The sequence below is a fragment of the Girardinichthys multiradiatus genome, chromosome 20 (genome assembly GCF_021462225.1).
Source record: "Girardinichthys multiradiatus isolate DD_20200921_A chromosome 20, DD_fGirMul_XY1, whole genome shotgun sequence".
Classification (NCBI taxonomy): Eukaryota; Metazoa; Chordata; class Actinopteri; order Cyprinodontiformes; family Goodeidae; genus Girardinichthys; species Girardinichthys multiradiatus.
Genome location: NC_061812.1, coordinates 20591212 through 20612877, shown reverse-complemented (window position 1 = coordinate 20612877; position 21666 = coordinate 20591212). Strand labels below are relative to the sequence as shown.

The 21666-nt window shown below is 39.0% G+C and overlaps 1 protein-coding gene across 1 annotated transcript; it reads right to left on the bottom strand.

The window, feature by feature from the left end:
• Window positions 1–794: 794 nt before the first annotated feature.
• Window positions 795–21552, bottom strand: mst1 (macrophage stimulating 1). Its single transcript, XM_047346637.1, has 18 exons — window positions 21299–21552; window positions 20722–20866; window positions 18700–18815; window positions 18500–18614; window positions 16343–16479; window positions 15949–16069; window positions 14284–14402; window positions 12350–12524; window positions 8157–8287; window positions 7939–8041; window positions 7681–7817; window positions 7533–7565; window positions 7328–7442; window positions 7161–7238; window positions 4621–4767; window positions 4404–4510; window positions 4032–4171; window positions 795–1981 (listed from the first exon to the last, which is right to left on the bottom strand). The coding sequence occupies exons 1-18, from the start codon at window positions 21345–21347 to the stop codon at window positions 1820–1822; spliced, it is 2130 nt and encodes a 709-aa protein (XP_047202593.1). The 5' UTR covers window positions 21348–21552; the 3' UTR covers window positions 795–1819.
• Window positions 21553–21666: the final 114 nt, after the last annotated feature.

The window sequence follows — 21666 nt, the reverse complement described above, 5'->3', positions numbered from 1 at the left end:
TTTATCAAGGGCAGGGTCAATGCAGCTAGCTATCAGGAGATGTTGGAGCACTTCATGCTTCCATCTGCTGAAAAGCTTTATGGAGATGAAGATTTCATTTTTCAGCACGACCTGGCACCTGCTCACAGTGCTAAAACCACTGGTAAATGGTTTACTGACCATGGTATCACTGTGCTCAATTGGCCTGCCAACTCTCCTGACCTGAACCCCATAGAGAATCTGTGGGATATTGTGAAGAGAACGTTGAGAGACTCAAGACCCAACACTCTGGATGAGCTAAAGGCCGCTATCGAAGCATCCTGGGCCTCCATAAGACCTCAGCAGTGCCACAGGCTGATTGCCTCCATGCCATGCCGCATTGAAGCAGTCATTTCTGCAAAAGGATTCCCGACCAAGGATTGAGTGCATAACTGTACATGATTATTTGAAGGTTGACGTTTTTTGTATTAAAAACACTTTTCTTTTATTGGTTGGATGAAATATGCTAATTTTGTGAGATAGGAATTTTGGGTTTTTATGAGCTGTATGCCAAAATCATCCTTATTAAGACAATAAAAGACCTGAAATATTTCAGTTAGTGTGCAATGAATCTAAAATATATGAATATGACATTTTCATCATTACATTATAGAAAATAATGAACTTTATCCCAATATGCTAATTTTTTGAGAAGGACCTGTATTTCACACCTGCCTAAAACTTTTGCACAGTACTCAATGTCCCAACATTGAAGAAACATACCCCAAAAATCTGCCACTGTGATTGAAAGTTGAGTCAGGGATGCTGAATACAAATGCAAGCCAAAACTTTCACATTTTTATTTGCAAAAGGTTTACACACCAAGTGTGCTGCTCTGTGTTGGTCTATCAATCAACCTCCAAATAAACACAAATTGTTTGGTTGTTACGAGACAAAATCTTCTCCAGGGCAGGGTACTTGTTTTAACTTTTTTAACAATCTTGGCATCATGTTTGGTATCAGGAAACATTTTAAAACTATGACCAGGAAGAATATTTATTAGAGCAGGAGTCAGAAATATAAATTTACTTAAATTAACCGTGGTGATACATGTATTAACATATTACACTTTCATACAATTTCAACTCTGGAGTTCAGATTTCAGAGTTGGAGGACAAAACAAATTTCAGAGGAGGCACCCGAAAGTTAGAATTCCAACTGGGAAAGTCAGAAATATCTCATCTGCTTCTCTAAAATGTGGTGATGATTTGAGAATTCATCTTTACTGTTACGCTTTTGTCTGTTCCTTTGTCATTAAATTACTCAAAAACTTAGTACATTACACCCTATATTAGTGAACATGTTGCTACAGAGTTTAACTGCATTAACGCAGAGCAATATGTTGCTACCAACGTGCATTATTAATAACACCAAAACTGGCCACTGAGCCTAAAACTTGAAAAATCCAACTGATTTTCCAACTTTCAACTGGAGCACTGTTTGTTCCTGGATTTCTGAGAAATATATAATGTAGCCACTGTACAATGACATTGCCTAAAACAGGAGTATGTAATGTAAAGTATATTTTAAAATGTTAACAAACATCTGCATTTTCAGGATTAATTATCTCCAAGTTTAAGTGCAAAATAAAAACTTAAAGTAGATATAAAACAAGAAATTACAGTGTGTTATGTGTTTTTTTCTACAGTAAAAGCCCTAAACTGGCTTTCTCGTGACAATGTAGCACTGTAGCAATATAACCCAGTAGATAAATTGATTAGCACAAGTTTTATTCTCTAACAGAATAAAAGGTCCATGTCTTGCAAATGCTGAAGCATTCGTTCAGTTCCTAGTTGGACAGCTAAGCCATCTCCATGACCTTCTTGATCCAGTCTACGTACACAGACACACGGATGAAAATGTTGGGCTGTCCCGGGTGTCCGCAGCGCCTCATGGGGATGATGACGCCCTCCAGCACCCAGCAGTCGGCGTTCTGACACGCCAGAGGGCCGCCGTAGTCTCTCTGCAGACACACAGCAACAACACTCCAGAGTCATTATTTGTCTCTGTTATGACTGAGTGTCACTGCAGAGTTGGGAAACATCTTGCAGTCATATCTTGCCAGTTCACTTACATTAGCCATATGGTGGATGTGTTTGATTTATAGGACCTTATAAATAGCTGTATGTTCTCTCCTCAAAGCGGAGAAATCAACAGAGGAGGTTTTTTTTTTTGTACGAGGGGATTTAATCCACAGCAGTTCACGTGCGTTACTTCTTGTCAAAGAAACAGATTTATATTTGGAGAAACACATTTAGTCACATTTTATGAAAGACTCAGGAAGTATCTTTTGCATCTAGAGTTAAGCAAACCTACATAAGCTGTATTCAGTAATTTTCCAAGTTAAAAATTTTGTGGAGCGACAGCTGGGTTAGTGCTACTCTTCTTCTGTTATATCAGTGTTTAGGCTTCTTAGAGACTTCAGTAAATATAACAGAAAATGGTGTTTAGGTTATCTTGTGGGCATGTGTGAGAAGTTTCTGTGAGAGGCAGAGGGCAAAGTCCATTGTTTTATGTTAATGCTGGTGTGTATAAAAATTTTGGTTCTTTAATAAAACCATAAACAAAACAAAGTTGGCATTTAGAAAATCAATAAACCGTCTTTTTTTGGAGGATCATGTCGCTTTTGTGGCTCCAGGCAAATGTTACTTATAAAAAAGAAGGGCAAAAATGGTTCTCTGGGTTTTAAATGACCCCTGATCTAGGAACCTTCCCTATGGTGGCTGTTAATCGCCAGAATTAAAACCGCAACCGCCTTTTGTTTCTAAGGTTTTAGTGGCACTAGTGGCCATTATTTGCAGTACTCAGACAAGAAATGGGCAGAGAGAGAAGGGGGTAAGACGTGCAACAAAGGTCCCAGAGTCGGGAATCAAACCCTGGACGGCAGCATCGAGAACTCATAGCCTCCGTATATGGGGTGCACGCTCCACCTTTACACCATGTGCCACCCCATCCCATCAAATCTGACCAGTTTTCCTGCCCCTGCTGAAGAAAAGCAATCCTCTCAGCATAATGCTGCCACCACTATGTTTCACTATGCAGCATTGTGTGTCCAGGAGCATGTACAGATAAGCAGTTTTCTACATGACCAGAAAATTTGGTTTTGGTGACATCTAACTAGAGCACCTCCTTCTACATGTTTGCAGTGTCCCGTACGTGTTAAAACACCAACCAGGACTTGTTATATGGCTTGCCAGTCTTTTATGAAGGGGAGATTTGGGCCGTACATGACTAAAACTCTTCATGTTGACAGATTTTCCCATCTGAGCTTTGCATCTCTCCAGCCCCTCAAGAGTTAAAATGGGCCTCTTGACTGCTTCTCCCAATAATGCTCTTCTTTTGTGGTCTGTCAGTTTATGTGGATGATTCCGTTATACTCTTTCCAGTTTCGGATTATGCAGGGAACAGTTCTGCATTAGATGTTTAAATCTTGGAAAATTGTTTCTACTTTAAACATCTGCACAACTTAATCCCTGACCTGTTGCGTCTTTTGGGTCTTCATGATGCTGTTCACTAATGTTTTCTAACAAACCTCTGAGTTCTTTGCAGAACAGCCACACTTGTAACGTAATTTCCCACATTTCTACTCTTTTTACTAATTAGGAAACTTCTGAAGTCAGTTGGTGGCACATGATTTTATTCAGGGGCATCAGGATTAAGGGGATTGGAATAAAAATGCAGGCCAAACTTTTTAAAATTGTATTTGTTAAAAACGTTGAAGACTTTGCAGTCTTTTTCTCTCCCCTCTAACAATTATGCAGTAATTATTATTGGTCTATCACATTAAATCCCAACAAAATTCTTTGAAGCTATAAGGAGACAAAGTGTGAATACTTTTGCACGGCACTGCATGTTTGTCAGCTACCGCAAGGGGTCAAGCCTAAAGCTTGCAAGGTAGTCAAAAACTATCATTACTGTATTTAAAATGTCCCTTTTTTCTGTATATGTAAAGAAAACTGCATGACACAAAGGAAAAATGCAATTGTTTCTATACGTTTGCTGTAGACACCTACCTCACAGGCTCCAACTCCAGCTTGAAAAGAGTTTGTGCACATCTCGTTTTCTCGGACGCGGCCTCTGAAGTATTTGTTGCATTCATTGTTACTGATTACTGGCACGTGTGCAACATTGAGGACAGTCTCATCTCCAGTCCCTGAAGAAACAACAACAAGAAGGCTACAGCAAGCAGTATGCTTAGAAAAGGTTGAGGATTTAAAAGGCAGGAGGACAGATGTTGGTTTTGAAAATATCAGACCCATCTGTTGCTGAGCAGTCTTTGATTTGCATGCAACATTACTTCAACCTCAATTTGTAATATTTTGTCATATATTTTGACAGTAGCATAGAGTGAAACCCCACCCTCCTCACCCAAGGGTTTTGCTTACCTCTTGTATCACCCCACCCAGCTATTTCACACCTTGTGTGCTCGGGCACTATGTAGCGCTCTGGAGGGAGGCATATCTGAGAGACACGCTCATTGAACTGTGCTGGACTTTTGACAGAGAGAAGACACAGTCAAAGGAGAAACTCTGGTAGCTATAATGTACAAGTTGTTTTGTGTGAGGGTGCGTCCTGGTGCAGATGACACGGGATGGTACATACTATTCCAGTTGCAACATGACCAGCTGAGACTCAGAGGGCCCACATACAATCTTGGTGAGAGGAATGGTTTGCACACCAGGCTCTTCCTCTTGCGGATCACGGAAAAGTGTTCCCATCATGGCGGAGTACCCAGGGAGGTCCACGTAGCTGTGAAAACAAGGAATTGTGAAGACAAACGTCTAATCAATATTATTGTGCTAATAGTAGTTTTTAAAACCTCCTAAACTTGTTAAATCTACTAAAAGGTTTTAAGCGATTTATTTAATTTATTCCTTATAGTGAGATGAGGATGCCTGTACAGAAAATTTGATCTTGCATTATTTAAGCCTTGAAACAGCTGGACTGATTTTTTCAAACTGATTTTATCACAATTTCTTAACAAGAAAGAAGTACAAAGGACTGTTCAGGATGTGGTTAGGACAAGCTAAAGTGACTGCTCAGATTGTATAAATTTTTTTTATTAAATAATCACAAAGAAATAAACAATCCTTACAAAGACTAAAACACTGATTAAAAATTACCATAAAAGATGAAAAATGGCCCAAAAGTGAAAGAAAATGTCTGACAGCAAATGCATTTTTAAGGAAATAAATCAAATGATATATTGTTTTAGATTTTCTAAACATATTTTATTAATTAAGACTTTATGAGATCAAGAAAATGCTGAAAATACTGGTTAAAACAAAAGTCAACTACAAGAAGAGTATGTCCAATCCTAATATTCAAAACGTATCCCAGCTACAAGTACAATAAGTGCTTTCCATAAAATTCTTCATAATAGTCTTTTAGGTTTGTAGTCTGATACTAATGTAATTAGTATACATATATGATGAATATTTATTACAGTTGCAAGATTTCAATCTAAAACAAGAGCCATGGTGTTCTAAGTTAGAGCTTTAGAGATTTCATTTTACCACTCTTACCATTCACCTCATTGCGCATGTAATTAGAAAAACTTGGATTTTTTTTGTCAACGTTTAAGTTGTTTTAAACTTTTTAATTATGGACTGTAAATATGTGTGAGTCTAGTCGTTGTGTTGTCGCACTTTTCTGACTTATGCACATCATTACACCTCTACATTAGTTTAATTGTTTGTCCTCCAGTCTTTCCCATTTTAAAGAGTTCTAAAAAAAGAAACAGGCCTCTATGTTTCATTATATTGATATTTACCCGAGAGAAACAGGAAGTCATTCATTACTAATTAAACGTTGCTAAAGACTTTGATGAACATAAAAGTAAAGTATAACTTACAACATGATTGAGTTACTTTCATGTAAGAGAAATTTCCACAAATTGCAACACTTAAAATAAAAATAAAAAAATTATTTTACTAGTATAACATTTCCCCCCCACAGAGTATGTTTCCACCCCCAATGTTTACATACTCATGGGCAGGTTTCAAGTTATACAAATGCTTTAAAAAGTTGCATTTTCAAAAAGGCAAACATTTTATATTATACTGTCTCTACCGTTTAAAGTCCTTTTAATTATTACATCAGGTGTTTTTTCTGATATATGAAGCAGAGAATAATGCAGCCCTGCCCCTCTGCCACCTATTGCTGCACACTGCTGGTAAACTGGCTGAAGGAAGGCTACTACAATTTTCCCTTGCTTACAAGTAGGACAGATTTGACTGTTTGGAAACAGACACAGACAGTCATAATTTGGAAACCTAATGAGTGCCACCAATTACTCTTATTAAAGTAATGCTGTTTTAAACTGTTTTTAAAGGAAAATATTTATTCTGTGTATTTTTTTGTGCATCAAAACAACCAAATAAATGTGTTATGTTTAAGAAGATTCTAACTGTAAAAATCTGTTATGTTATTTTAGCAGCATTAGGACGACCAATGTTTCCCTGTATTAAATAAAGCAATAAGATTATGTAACAAATTTTTGCTTTGAATTTTTCTGTAACTACCACAATGTGTTAAGCGGTCATTCTTTTAAGGTTAAGGTTTTATGGTGTTTTAAGGTTATCATACCATGAAAATCTAATTTAGGTCCATGTCTATGAATAAATGTACCAACGTAAAGGTTACATTTTTCCAAATGGTTTTCTGTGTGAGATTACGCTACTGCAATAAAAGTTAAAAATATGAATTAATTTTATTTAATACATCATCACCAATCCATTCGTGGGCTCTTTTAGTATGCAAGATGCAGCTAATGAATGTGGTCAAGAGAGAGATGCCATTTTTAGTCAAATTCTTTTCCTTTGTTTGCACTTACAAATTTGATAATCTGACAAGATCTACAAAAACTACATTTTTATTAATTGCAGATTTTAAAAGTAATACAATATATACCTAAAAGTAACTGTTCATTTTGGCATTTTAAGCTCACTGACTAAAAATTGGCTTAAAACAATAAAACAAACGTATATTTGCATAATTGTTTCAGTTGAGCTCTGTTCAGAAATTCGTATTATATTCTTGCCTGTGATAACATTTTTAACTTTAAATGCATTAAAAATGAGTTTGGTTTCCCAGCTTTACATCTGCGGCATAAAATTCTAGAGCTTCCCTAAATGAACTACCAGGAGGAGAAGCACTGCTTTGTGCTGATCACCCATCTGGGATTCACCAGAGATCCTCCACAGAAGTGGTTTCCTTTCCTGCACACAAAGAGGTCAGAGGTTATTCACAGCGCAACAGAGACTGTTTTGATAGTTCATCACCAAACGCCGTCAGCTGTCAGCCTGACCTGTCTCTGAGGCTCACAGTCCACGGTGAGTTCCCAGGGATTCCATTTACGATACGCAACCCGGTGGGCCGGGGACGGTCGTCTCTCTTTCCGCACTCGCTGAACTCCACGTTCTCTGTATTCACAAAACGATAACAATATAACTGCAAAGGCAAACTGCAAAGTCTCCTGGACATCTTTACTCCATATTCATTTGCAAACTAACCTACTGTTTCTGTCAGGGACACTTTCTCTCCGGCTGTTTGAAGGCAACAGATTAGCACATTAAAAAGAAGAAAATAACAGGAGGTCTGTCCTAAACCATGTCCTTGTGCTACATTAAAGCTTAAAACACAGAAAGCATAGGCATGTACCACACTGTTTAATTGCGCAGTAGTCAAACTCAGTTTTTGAGTCTGTAGTGTAGCACCAGGGTCCGTGCTGGTCCCCGTCTGGGTTACGACAATAGTTCTCCGTCAGGTTGGCGTCCGGGTGTGTCCGTGGGTTTATCCTAAAACATCACACAAATTTAAATATATGAGTCATATGAGATAAGTGCTTTGTATTGTAAGAGAAGATTGTCTTTCATTGTGGACACTTTGTTTAAAAGCACCCAGCAGAAATCCCCATACTTGGTCTGATGAGGTGTGTTCACATTCCATTTCTGACAGGTAATGCCTTTGCGAGTTTTGCGGACAACACCTCTGTAGTTTTTTCCATTTTCTTGGTAGCAGTCTGAAAATGTAAAGAGGTTACTGTGAGTAAAAACAAAATGTCATTAAAGTGGAGGAGTACATTGAAACCTTCACTGGATTCATTTTTAAGTTAAATCTGAATCAGGACAATTTACCCTCGGCCTCTATGTCATCAGCACAGCGTTTGATCTGCAGGCAGAGAGCAGTCCTCATCTCTGGTACTGACGTGAAGCACCAGGGGGCCTCTGAACCATCTGGGTTACGGCAGTAGTTCTCCTCTAAACCCCTAGATGAGACGTAACGCAGGATCAGCTTAATACAGTAACTGGCATGCCTTTGAAATAACCCAGCTAGTTTAGACAAGTAGACATTACACATAATTTGTACAGTGCCTTGCCAAAAGAGGTCACACACTCCCTGAATATTTTAAAATTTTGTCACATTACAGTCACCAACTTTAATGTACTTTCTGGAACTTCATGTGATAGACGAACACAAAGTGGTGCAGAATAGTGAAGTGAAAAGACAATTTGTAACTGCACTTACTCTTTTCCCTGTAGATGTATTTATTTGTTATTTATGAAGGTCCACACCACGGACTTATTTGGCCATGTGGGCCATGTGGGCCAAATTAGCCAGATTTAAAGTACTCAAGGGCCACTTTCTTTTCAATTAAAAATACAAAGATTTTGTGATTTTTTATTTTTGCTTGTTCAGCAGTAAGTTAAACATCTAATATTTTAATTAAACAACAGATGCAAATTTTAGTAGAAAAGGGATCTTTAAATCATTGTAGATCTAAAACGGTGTCACAGGTTTGCGTATCCTGTCCAGCAGAGTAGCACTCAGAATTGTTGTCTGAGTGCCAAGAAGCCTAACAGATTTACTTTCACAAGTGGAGCATTACAGCTAACGTTATAATGCTCCGCTTGATATAAAAAAAACTTTATTAGAAACTGCTTTGGAATTATTTCCATTGCAATGGACACAGAGACGGAAATGAAAACGAGACGGAAAACAGAAACAAGAAAGAGAGAGAGGTGGGGCAAAAAGGAAAAAAGGGAGAGGAGAAAAGAATAGAGAAGATAAAGCTGGAAGAAGAGAGGGCAAGATGACACCCTAGATGACTGCCTCTACACCTTCAGAAACGCATACCTAACAGCAGCAATGTTACTGAAAAGTCCACAGTACTAATGAATGCAAGATGTATTTAGTGGCAACTGCAGCTCCATGCCGGAGCAGATCCGGCCATGGACTCAGAGACCCGAGACCCCAGGGCACATCAACCCCCAGCAGAGACCCAACAAAACCAGGGGGCCCTGGCCCGACAGAGCCAGCGGGCCCAGGTGTGAAACCTGACACAAAAACAGGCGCATACAATCCCAATCACACATTCTCACCCTCATGAGTACATACAAGCACTCACACAACAATGGACATCGTACACTCACTCGCACTCCCCATACATGTTCTATAATGCCAGGTCCAGGTATTGAAACCCTAGAGGGACAATCAGGCACCAGACCCCGGAGATGGTCCCCTTCATTTCGGGGTGAAGATAGGCAGACCGCCCGGGCACCAGTAGAGACTAGTGCCAGCACTGCCTGAACCGGGAAGACCCCGACCCCCATCCCCATCTGGAGAGGGGGCCATGAACAAAACAGCTTGCCAACCAGAGCCGTCCCAGGATGATACAGTCCCGACCCCGGAAAGAATTATCATCTCAACCTCATGAGCCCCCCATCCCACATGTACTCCAACATTAACTTCCTTACAGGGCCACCCCCAACCAGGACACAAATATCGAATACATGCCCCTGAACCCAAATGCCATGAATCTCCTCCCCATTGTGGCACACAGGGCACACCCCCGCACCCCCCGCAACAACACAAACGCATCACATTACTGCAACAACAGCCCAGAGAGAAACACCAACCAGCTCAGCTCCACCATCACTGCTCAACTGATCTAAATGCTGGCAACCACACATCCAAAAAGAAGACACAAGCCCCCAAGTCCCACACACTGCAACCCCTCCGCACCACCCTCCACGCAAAGCAAACCCCCAGCCATCATATCATAGGCACATGCACCATTCCATGGGCAAGTGAACTGCAACCGCCAGGGCCAGCCAGGCAGCCAAGCAGACCCCACGATGCACCACCCTGCCCACCACCGTGCCCAAGAGGATGCCGGCCTAGCAAACCAAAGGGCACCACAGAACGGCCACAGTCCGCACCACAAAGAGACTGTACTCTCCCTGAGACGCAGAACCACCAACATCCCAGCCAAGTGACATCTTCCCTCAAGGCAATACTACAGACACAGCAACACCACACATCCTTTCATATGTCCATGAAAACCACCAACCCCAATTACACACCACCCACCAAGAACCACACAGCAGACAAGAAAACCCCAACTCAGTACAAGACCAAGAAGTCCTATGCAACACTACACAGGACCACCACAGCACGCCATACTGCAGATGACAGAATGCAGCAAAAAGCACCCAAAACAAATGCTGCACACCACGCAAATGCGTTCCTACCAGCCTCCCAAAAATAAAGCCCCCCCCTCGAAAGTGCACCCCCATGAAAAGAAGACCCACAGCATTCAAACCCAAGAACACATGCCCAACACTCATGCACCAGCAAAAGCTGCCCCGTGAGAAAACCCACACTGAAGCCCACAAAAGGCAGAGAGCCCACAGAACCAAAACCAAAACCCAGTAAGAAGCCAAGACCACTCCACCCGAGAAATAACCCCAGACAGCTCGCTTCTCAAACCATGCAGACCCCTTCGACCGCTCCACCAGACATAATCGGGTCCGATAACCGTTAGGAACTGAAACCAAAACAAGGAACCAGGATTCGAACCGGAATTGCCCAGACCCAAACGCCTATCTCCACCCACGGTCAACCACTCACCCCTACCCCAAAACAAAATCTACACCCACCCCAACATTCACACAACATGCAGCATGGACACCCGGCCAGTAACTTATGTCCTCTACCACAGGCCCCCCAAAAGCATCGCATGCATCCACCAGATGTCACCCTCGAGAGCCACCAAAGCCCCAACCCATTGGGGGCCACAGTCCCCAGCGCTGGACCCCCAGCAACCCCAATCCAGGGACACCCCAGATACCCCAAACTCAGACATCCCCCTTTATCAGCAACAATGCCCTGCAGGACGAAACCAAAGGTCCTTCACCCCCATTAGGTGATGGAGCTGATCAAAGGAGCCCAGAGGGATTGATCTGATGTGGAGGCAGAGGCTGTCTCCAGATTTATTTAGTCCAACAAAAGGTCTCTATACTGGTTAATACTAATAAGATTTTTATTTTTCCAATTCATGAGGATAGTTTTCTTAGCGATACATGAGGCAGTAAAAACCATGTGAACTGAATTTGTCTCCATGGTGACATCATCCAAGTTGCCCAACAAGCAAACTGAGTGGGAAAGTGAAATATTACGTCTCAGACTCTTTGATATGTCTTCGCATATCCGGCACCAGAACCTCTGAACAGGTGTACATAACTAGTGCGTGGATGTAATTGTCAGGTATATTGGCTGTATATTGTATAATTAATCTGTTAAATTGGATTAACTGAATTCCTTCGAATATATGTTCTAGTTATTCTATTTCTTTACTCCTTTAATCTGGAAAGTGTTTCATATTATTATTTTGTAGGAAGTCAGGGTTGTTCCAGATGGGTGTATGTCTGCATGGGATTAGTGAAGACCCTGTCATTTTTAGACACTCCCGTCATGCTGTCAGAGGGGAGCTGATATTGAGGCTTTTAAAGCATACGTGTTGTTTTATATTTGAGCTAATAAATGGTAGGTCGGAAATCTTAATATTATTGCATAATGTCTGTTCATCTAGGGGACTGTGTTTAAACCATTTTGAAATGTAATGTAGCCTATTGGCCAAGAAGTAATGATGAAAGTTTGGCAGATCTAGTCCTTCTTTATCTTTGGTCTTCAATAGCGTTTTTAAGCTAAAACGCAGGGGTTTATATTTCCAAAAAACATAAGCTCAACTGGTATGAATACTTTTGTAAGACACTTTCATGAAGAATACAATTTATTGAATGAACGAAATGATGCTAATCAGTACTGGATGATGAATGAGTATAGTGTCACAGATAAGCTTAATATACACGCCACTCTGAGGCCAACCAGTTTTTCACTCTAGAATTGCTGATAATCTATCATTTAGTGTCAACTGTCAGAAGAAATAAGATTGCAAGCTATTTCCCTGCAGCAGCGCTGTGACATTAATATTCATATGCAAGCAGAGCCAGTTTACGCCCTGCATGAAAATTAACACAGCCCTTACTTGCACTCATATATGTGTGGGACGAAGGGATGCTGATGAGGATGCTGGGTGTCCCATCGCTGACAGGGGATTCCCGACGTTGTCTCGTTGACTTTGCCACGATAGTCCTCCCCTCGGCTTCGGAAGCAGTTGGTGGTGAAGCTGGATCGCTGCCTCTTCTCCACGTGGACTTCAGCTACAAAGCAGAAGGATAAATGTTCTCATCAGTTGCTTAAGAAATATGGGACAGAAAGAAAATGAATTTATTTAGTTGCAGCACTTAATTATAGCTCATTTTATTATATATAGATGAATAATAAATAAATGCAATAAATGGTAGATGACTTTGGACTTGGTTAAACACAGTAGCCCAACACCAGCAGATAGCATGGCTCATCAAATCATCTCTGACTATAAAAGCTTCACACTTATCCTCAATCATCTCGGAATCTATGCCTCTCCACTCTTCCTCCAGACACTGGGACCTTCATTTCCAAATGAAATTCTAAATGTACTATAATCTGAAAAGAGGACTTTAGATAACTGAGCAACAGAGGCCTATTTTTCCTTAGCCCACAACAGATATCTCCAATATAGTTTTTGGTTCAGTAGTGGCTCAATGTGAAGAATGCAGTTGCTGTAGTCCATGTCTGTGATTCATTTGTGTGTTAGGGTTCTCAAGGCCCTGACTCCAGCTTCAGTCCATGCCTTGTCTTTTGCAGTTCCTATATGTGGTTTCGTCAAGTCTGCAGTTTTCCCTGTGTTTTGTGCATATTTTTTTTAACCAAACTTTTTCCTTCCACTCAACTTTCTATTATATTATGGGACAAATAATTCACAACCCACCCAACTTCATCAGTACTGACCTTTTGTATTTTACTGTTCTTGTGAAGGGAGTTAATGAGTGTCTGCTGGACAACTGTCAAGACAGCAGTCTTCCCTATGATTGAGTGACCCATGGTATAACATTTCTACATTAAAAATGCAATTATGATGGTCCTGTGTGGTATTATAAATGTGTCAGAAATTGAACTTTGGATTTTTACTAGGCATAAGCTTTATTCATCCAAATAAACATAAATTAAACTTTGTTATCATTCTCACCACGTTGATATGAAAAAAGACAGCAAAAAAAGTGGATGTTTTAACTTTCATACTTTTCTGAATCTTGTATTTGAACATAGTTGGGCCAAATAGATTTATATAGGCATTATAAATAAAATCAACAAGAGACAAAACTAAAATACACAATACAGTTAAACAATATAAAACACAGTATACATATGTGGCGTGTAATTATTTTATCAATGATCTGACCACAAGATGGCGCACTTTTCCACCTTGTGTTGCGCCATTGTTCTGTTATCACTGGAAAAGCCTACGTTGTCCTTGACAAATTACACAACTAATGCTGAAAATTGGGGCAAAACACCGAATTACAGCTTAAATTATAATAACCTTCCTGTTTGCCCTCTCACACATTAAATCGTATTAATTGTTTCAGTCAAAACAAATTAGTGGAAAAAAGAACAACAAATAAAAAAAATTAATAAAATGTAACAGGTTGCACAAACAGTAAAACAGTAAGGGAATTTGATTAAATTAACCCTCACTGAACCTAAAGACCTCTGAGAACAGTCAAACCTAAAGTCTTGGACAAACATCTGTTGAGTTAATGTGCCAAACAATGGGTAAATTTCTGCGACTTAATAACACCACCTAGTTCCACTGTGTCTCTCAAGAATCCTTGTGATTTCCCCCCACTAAAAATAAGTAAACTAAACATAAACCATTACTAATAAATCTACAGTCCAGCCATATGATGTGAAAATAACTCTTACCTTATTGTCCACATTTACATTTTTCATACATAAAAACATTGAACTGGAAAAGTTGGAAAACATGGACAAGTCTGGCTTTTTTTTTTTTTTGCAAAAAAAGAAAGATTTTCTTACTGCATCTGCTGATGTCGCAGTTCTCTCTCTCCGTGTCAGGGTCGGTGGTGTAACACCAAGGCACCGGAGAGGCATCAGGATTACGGCAGTAGTTATCATCTAAGCTCTTGTCAGGGTACCTGAAATATATATATTCCATTTAAAACATTAAGATATTAAAACTAAATGTCAAACAGCATATCCAACTGCCTCCATAAGTGATGCTTATCTTTTCATCTCCTTTAACTTTCTCCTTCCAGTGTGTGGTGGTGGGATATACTTATAACCTTGTTTGTTACTGCTACAGTTACTCTAAAAATATTATAATCAACCATTACGCTGACTGTAGATAATGGAAAGTACAATTTAGCATATCATCTCTTATGATGATCTACAGTCATCTGCCTTACTTGAATGGCATGTTCTCCTCTCTCCCATGTTGAATAATTGAAAGAGAAATAGGTTTCTGTCAACTTTTCACTTTTGTACCCCAGAAAACAAAAATTAATGGATGAATTTTTGAAGGAATTAAAAATTCCTCAACAGTGATCAACATAAAACAGGATTAGGTATTCAAAAACTGGGCCAGTTTCATTTATTCTATTAAAAATATTTAGAGCACCAATAAGTGAGGTGTTACTGATTTAAATAAAAACAGTTATTTAATAATGTCCCTCATGTGATATTATGCTAATAAGAATAAAACACACTTTACTTTAAAAATGCATTAAACAATTCAAACACACCTGAGTAATTATTAAATCCAGTGTGGGACTAACAGAGATTTTAAAGAGCATTACTTGTTTGCTTTGTGCGTATTTGGCTCAATGACATCCAAGAGACAGAAATCAAACACGTGTGAGGTGAGTGATTATTAACAGATTTTGACATAGATTCTGAAGCATCTGAGTTGTATTTGAGTTGGAAGGGGTTCACCGTTATATATCTGAACCAGAATTTGACTTTGATGACCCCCATGCCTTTGAGGATATTGCCACAAATAGAGAGGCTAAAACAAACAGTCTTTTAGGGCATAGCTGGTATGATTCTGATTTCATTCATGCTTGAATTATTCCTCTGATTGAGTTTTATGCAAATTTACTACTTGTAAAATAAGTAAAACGTTATGTTCTACTCGTATCACCTTAAGAAGCTACATGATTTCTGGGCTCATACTATCCAAGCTTACCTGAACAACCTTTCTTTCATACGCAATGGGTTTTTTCTAATTTCTCTCCTCTGGTGTTAGCAGGAATGATGCTCACAGTAGACTGTACTGAAGGACATTATTAGTAAGGCTAATTTATGATAATAGGTTATTTTCAAATAAAATTGCAGATAATGTACCAGACCTGCAGGGAACGTTGCTGGGAGTTGAAAACCTTCTAAACATGTCAACCAGATTATATCGGTGTTGTTGCGAAATGATAGCTGAAGATCTTTGACAATGAAATCTGGCCATCCCATGCTGCCCTGCTCCTCTTCACAAACCGCTTCCGCATTTTTTATTATTGCCAGTATTTCCTTGAAAACTATGCAGAGTTCTCACCTAGGGCTCAAACACTTTGCTGCAGCCATATGGAATATAATTGTAGGAGATGAGAGGTTTGTATTGCAGCAAGAAAACCAAACCCATTTAGTTAGTCCAGGACACTAAAAGCAGTGCAGTTATGCATGAAAATGTACTTTTCAGGCTGGTAGATGTGTTGATGAGGGTACTGCTGGTCCCATCTCTGACACTCTTTGCCATTCACAGTGTGATCCACCTGCCCTCTGTAGTCTTCTCCATTGCAGGTGATACACACCTCTGCAGACACAGACAAAAAGTGAGCCATGTTTTTATGAAAGAAATCACACATGCACATGTAAATTACACCACAGTTATCAAAAACATACCCCTCAAATGAGATCATGAATTGCTTCATTTTGTTGTCATTCATCTGTTTGTTTTTCGTGCAAAGGTCTTTACAAAGTTGCAAAAACTTGCATTCAACTACAAAGTTACAACTATGTTTTCTGTGCCTACAAATAAATCATATATTTCAATAAATCAGAAGCAGGGATCATGTCATAGTCGTACCATCTTTACACTGGGGGATGTTGCAGCTCTCGTAGCGTCGCTCAGGGTCGGTAGTGTAGCACCAGGGACCAATACGGTCCCCATCTGGGTTCCTGCAGTAGTTCAGCTCCAGACCATTAGTAGGCGAAGGGGTCCATCTAAGACAAATAATGACTTTTTAGATGAGTGACAGACTGTCCTACACTTTACATGCTCCCTGAGACTGTATAACCTGAAGCAGAGAACCTAGACTGAGAGAGAAAACACGCAGCGCTCTTGTGAGTCATTGTAATATTTGTTTTTAGTAACATCTACAAAGATTTTGGAGTTTCATTTGGAGTTGCACAATCTGGGTTTCCCATGAGGTTGGCACACAGTTTGGCAAAAACAACCTTTCAAACGTTCCAGAAAAAAGAAATCTGATCAGTTTTATTCATAATTTTTGATTTGTACATTAATTTTATACGTCATTTACACGCTGAGGAACAAAACAGGGACCAGACTGTTTCTGAACTACTTCTTTCCCTCTTTTAACACACTGGTCAGAGTTGAAACTGAAGACATAACCAGCTGTACTTCTACTAATGAAATCTCAGCTCTTCCTCATATTTTGTTTTTGCATACAATACATAATATGCTGAATGTTTAGAAATGGAAATCATTCAGATCTCCCATCAAATTCATTGATAGAACCAAATTTCTGTCTGCAATATTTCTTAATACATACTGTATACAGGAATGGGAAATGGATGTTCTTTATTTAAAATATTTTTTTGTATTTTGTTAATTATTTGCATTTGAATGTAAATAATTTTGATTTCCATCACTGGTGTATTTAGCTTTAAAAATGTATTGTGTTGCTTCTCTTGTATTCAGTGGTTGTGTTGTATTTAGTTACCCCTATTGTGTTGAAATGGTCAGATCAGCCATTATTTATACCCTTGTGTGTCACTTCTTTGTTAGGTCAGTTATAGTTTGTTTGTTGAGTCTCAGTTGGTTATGTTTGGCTGAGTTCAGTTGTTGCTTTGACCTCTTTTATTACCTCAGCATTCATGTTTTGTAAATGTAACTTTTGGGTTGAAACAAACAAACAAAAAAAACTCTATTTTTTGTATTAATTCCAGTGAATAAAAAAACTCCTCCTGCTTTTAAGCGTGGTCCACCACTGTTGTCAAAAATACTGCACAAGTGAATGACATTCAAAACAACTGCCAACAATCCTAGGTTCAACCATCCAAGTAAATTAAACCCGAAAGCAGACCGCAAAATGGTATATGTCTCCAAAAACCCTGAAATGTCATTGGATGGATCTACAGATGACTCTTGCTACTCTTAATACAAAGGTGCATGCTTGTACACTCAGAAAGAGTCTGTAAAAGTTTAACTTTTTATGAGAGGTGTGCAAGGACAAAACCTTCGCTCTCTTATAAAAAAATAAAGGCCAAAGTGAAGTTTGCCACAAAGAAAGTAGACAAAGACCAGGACTTCTATAATAATGGTCTTTATAGAGATGAATCTATAATTTAATTATTTATATACCAAAATAGAGGATATTTTTGGTATAAACCAGATACAAGGTTTCAGGGAAAGAACACCAACTGTTAAGCATAGCAGTGGAAGTGTCATGGTTTGGGTATGTTCTGCTGCAGGACTTGGCCCGCTCACCATTACATAATCGCCTATTAATTCTACCATGTATCACTAGATGCTGGAAAAAAGTGAGACTATCTGTAACATAATTAAAGCTGAAGCAGAACTGGACCCTGACTGGATCCTCAACTATGAAACACATTTTTATTGATCTCTTTTGTTAAATGTGTAAAAAAAAGTTAGTTTTTGTTGTTTGAGTGCAAGATAGAAATAAAAAAAGAATAAGATTTGATATATATGCATATATGAAAGTTTCTTATAAAGAACTATATATTTGATAGGGTGTCCTATATTGTAACCCAACTCTATATTGCATCATCATGTTGTTCCCAAGACTGGTCATAAAATCCTGTCCACTCATAAAGATGATTTAAAACAACTATCCTGAGTGAGGGGATCATAATTCGTACAGGAAAGTAAATAACTTTAAAAACCCACTTTTCTATTTCTTTTCTTTTCATTTGTTTTTAAGCAACTTTATGACACAGAGACTTCTGCATGAAAACAAATCACCTGTGACGGTCTCACCTATGATCGTGAGGAAACTTGGACCACCATTGTTGGCAGGTGAGTCCACCTTTTGTGGTGAAAACTTTGCCCCTGTAGTCTTCCCCTTTACCTACAATGCACTTTCTTACATAGACTGCAAAAACAAACCAAAAGAGTGATTTAAAAAAATCTAATACTGCAAAGATGATATGCACCATTGATCTCTACGTGAGTCTCACCTTTCTTCTCGTAAAGATCACAGTTGACATTTCTCTTTACTTCAGCGTTGCTTCCGTCGGCCTCCCAGGGCAGGTGTTTACACATGCCGGTCGGACGAGTCTCGTAGTTGAAAGCTCTGGAGATGAGAAATGTTTTCATGTCTTTTTGCAAGGATGCCAACGTTCAATAATTCAAAGGTATGAAGTTTGCAACCAGATAATTAACTAGTTATGCATGCATGTTGTGGAAAACTGCAAGTTGTGTTGCAGTACCAAGATCTCTGATCATTTTTGTCAATGTCAACTTGATTTATTAAGCACTTTACATCAAACAAAATTAAAGAACAAACAACAAAATAATTGATTGCAGTACTTAAATAGCAAAACAAAAGAAATAAAAATAATGTAATAATGTGAAATAGTTAAGATATCAAGCTAAATTTCATTCAAAAGCCAAAGAGCAGAGGTGGGTCTTTTAAAGCACCTTAGAAGTCTCAAGATTATGAACAGCTATTATGGATCGGTAAATTATTCCAGATCTGGAACTTGTTTGACCTTAGTGTTCTTGTGGATGTGCAGCGTTTTAGAAGATCTTTTAAATATGGTGGGGCAACACGATTAAGACCCTTAAAAAATAGTAGCAAAATTTTTTAACCAATCCTGTGACAAACAGGACGCTAAGTGAAGTTACAATAATCCAGAAAAGGTGGAATTCTTTTCCACTTTCTGTTATGTTGGAGCTTCTCAATGTGTTCAGCTGCAGTTCAGGGAGGAAATGTGTGCAGATATGTCTTATAAATTTATCAAAGTCTGTGTATTAGAAAGCTACAAGAACAGTCTTCTAGGAAACAAGAAGAGTACCTTTAACAGAAGTATATTTCATCTACCATTTCACTGTTTAGTTTCCATCCTAATGGATAAAGATGGGTTTTATGCTAAATTTGCATTTAACCTGGAAAAAAAGTGTGTGTGGATGGAGTTTTGCCTCTCTTTGGGCAGCACTTAGGATGTTTAAAGTGACAGCAGGCGATAAAATTAGCCTGGAAGAGGACAGCTTTTAGGGCAAGTTGAAGGCAAGACATTTTCTGTCCATGTGGGCTATGTTGCCACTTGTTCTGAATTTCTATAGCATTTTCTAGTTGTATTTTCTGAAAGTGAATCAAAAACATTAATGATTAACGTGAGCCTAAAAGGAGGCTGCAGAAAATGTTAAGTGAAGAGGTTCAGATTATTGTTAAAAAAATTCTGTCATGAAAAACCAACAAAAAATCCTAAGGAACTTATAAACAGGGAACCGTTCACACAAGTTAGTCTCATTTACACACTGTGGAAAGCTGGGAAGTAATCAGGCTGAGCTTTACACCTCTGCTGATTTCATGTTTTCAAGCAGACCAGTTTTGTCGATCAAACCGCTTAAAGCTTGAAACTTCTGATATGGATTTAATTTAGCGATGTGTTGATTCTTATAAAGATAAAACAGATCTGCAAAGATTTTCAAAGCCGTTAAACTTGTTTAACAGTTTATTACTTTACAAGCACTAACTTAAACATATTTTTTGGGTGCTTTATTAGAATAACAAAAAATAGTGCGTGTTGTTTCATGTTATATCTGAGTCTGAAAACCACCATTAGGGCATGCCTCTACCAGATTGAAATTTCTGCCCATTCTTCTTTGCAAAACAGCACAAGCTCAGGCAGCTTGAATGGAGAGAATCTGTGAACATCATTTTTCTATTTTTGTTTTAGGTCTAGACTTTGACTGGGCCATTCTTACACATTAATATGCTTTGAATAGAACTCTTCCTTTGAAGCCCGGATTGTTTGTTTAGGACCTCCAACACAGCACCAAGTCTTTTGCAGCCTGGAAGAAGTTTTCGTCCACATCTGATCTGTATTTATCTCTACATTCCCATCAGCTTTGACCAGTTACTCTGGCCTAAGCAAAAACATTCCCACAGCAGGATGCTGCCACCACCATATTCCACAGAGGGGATGAAGTGTGCCCAGACTGATGTACATATATGCCAAATAGCACAGTTTTACCTGCAGTCCAGAGAGTGCAAGCAGCGGCTGGCACACTCCTCCAGGCTCAAACCCGGCAACATCTGCATCCGTGCTGCGTTCCAGGGGGTCGGAACGAGCTCTCTGCCCTCGGAGCGCTGGTAGTCGTTGAGAGGACTGCGCTGCCCTGTTCATGTAAAACAGAACCACAAACATAATTCAGATAACGGTAATGATGACTTCTCGGTCAGTTCATAGTCATGGTCAGCCGCTGGTCAGTGGCACCATCAGAGACATTCAGGCACGAGCATGCACATATACAGTATAACCTTTGGACCAAGACTCTCCGGCTGCTGTTTTCTGTATTGTGACCAAAGAGATGTTCAGATAGCAGCATATTTACACATGTGGCTGCGGAAACATACCTAATGTTTTAGCCATTTTCATAATACACTCAGAGAATAACAAAACAAAACAACCTTGTTAGTGGAAATAATCTGCCACCTTTTCTTAATGTTGTTGTTTAAATAACAAATCTGGTAAAGTGTCTCTAAAAGTGAATAAATCAAACATTTAAAAGTCTTACCTAAGTTTAAATTCAAGAAAACCAGGGTCTTACCAGTTGTCACTCCAGCAGTCAGGAGAATACAGAGCAGAGACAGTTTCATTATTTGTTCCTGAGTAAGATACTGTTGATTTAATTCTTTTGAGGTGAACGGAATTTTGAACTTCTAGCTACAAGTTTACCAGAAATAATATTAAAAATGATAAAAACCCTCCTTAAAGGTTCATCAAGTTGTTAAAATCCTCCCAGAAAGTCAGAAAGCAGAAACCCAGAGAGAACCCCAACAGTTCACACCAGAGTACTAAGCTCTTAACCAAACAGTTGCCTTAATACCCCAAACACAGCAAATCAATAAGCTTATTAATCATTAATAAACATTGACACATCAGCCTGTGCTCTGGCTGCAGGCTGACTGCTGTCCT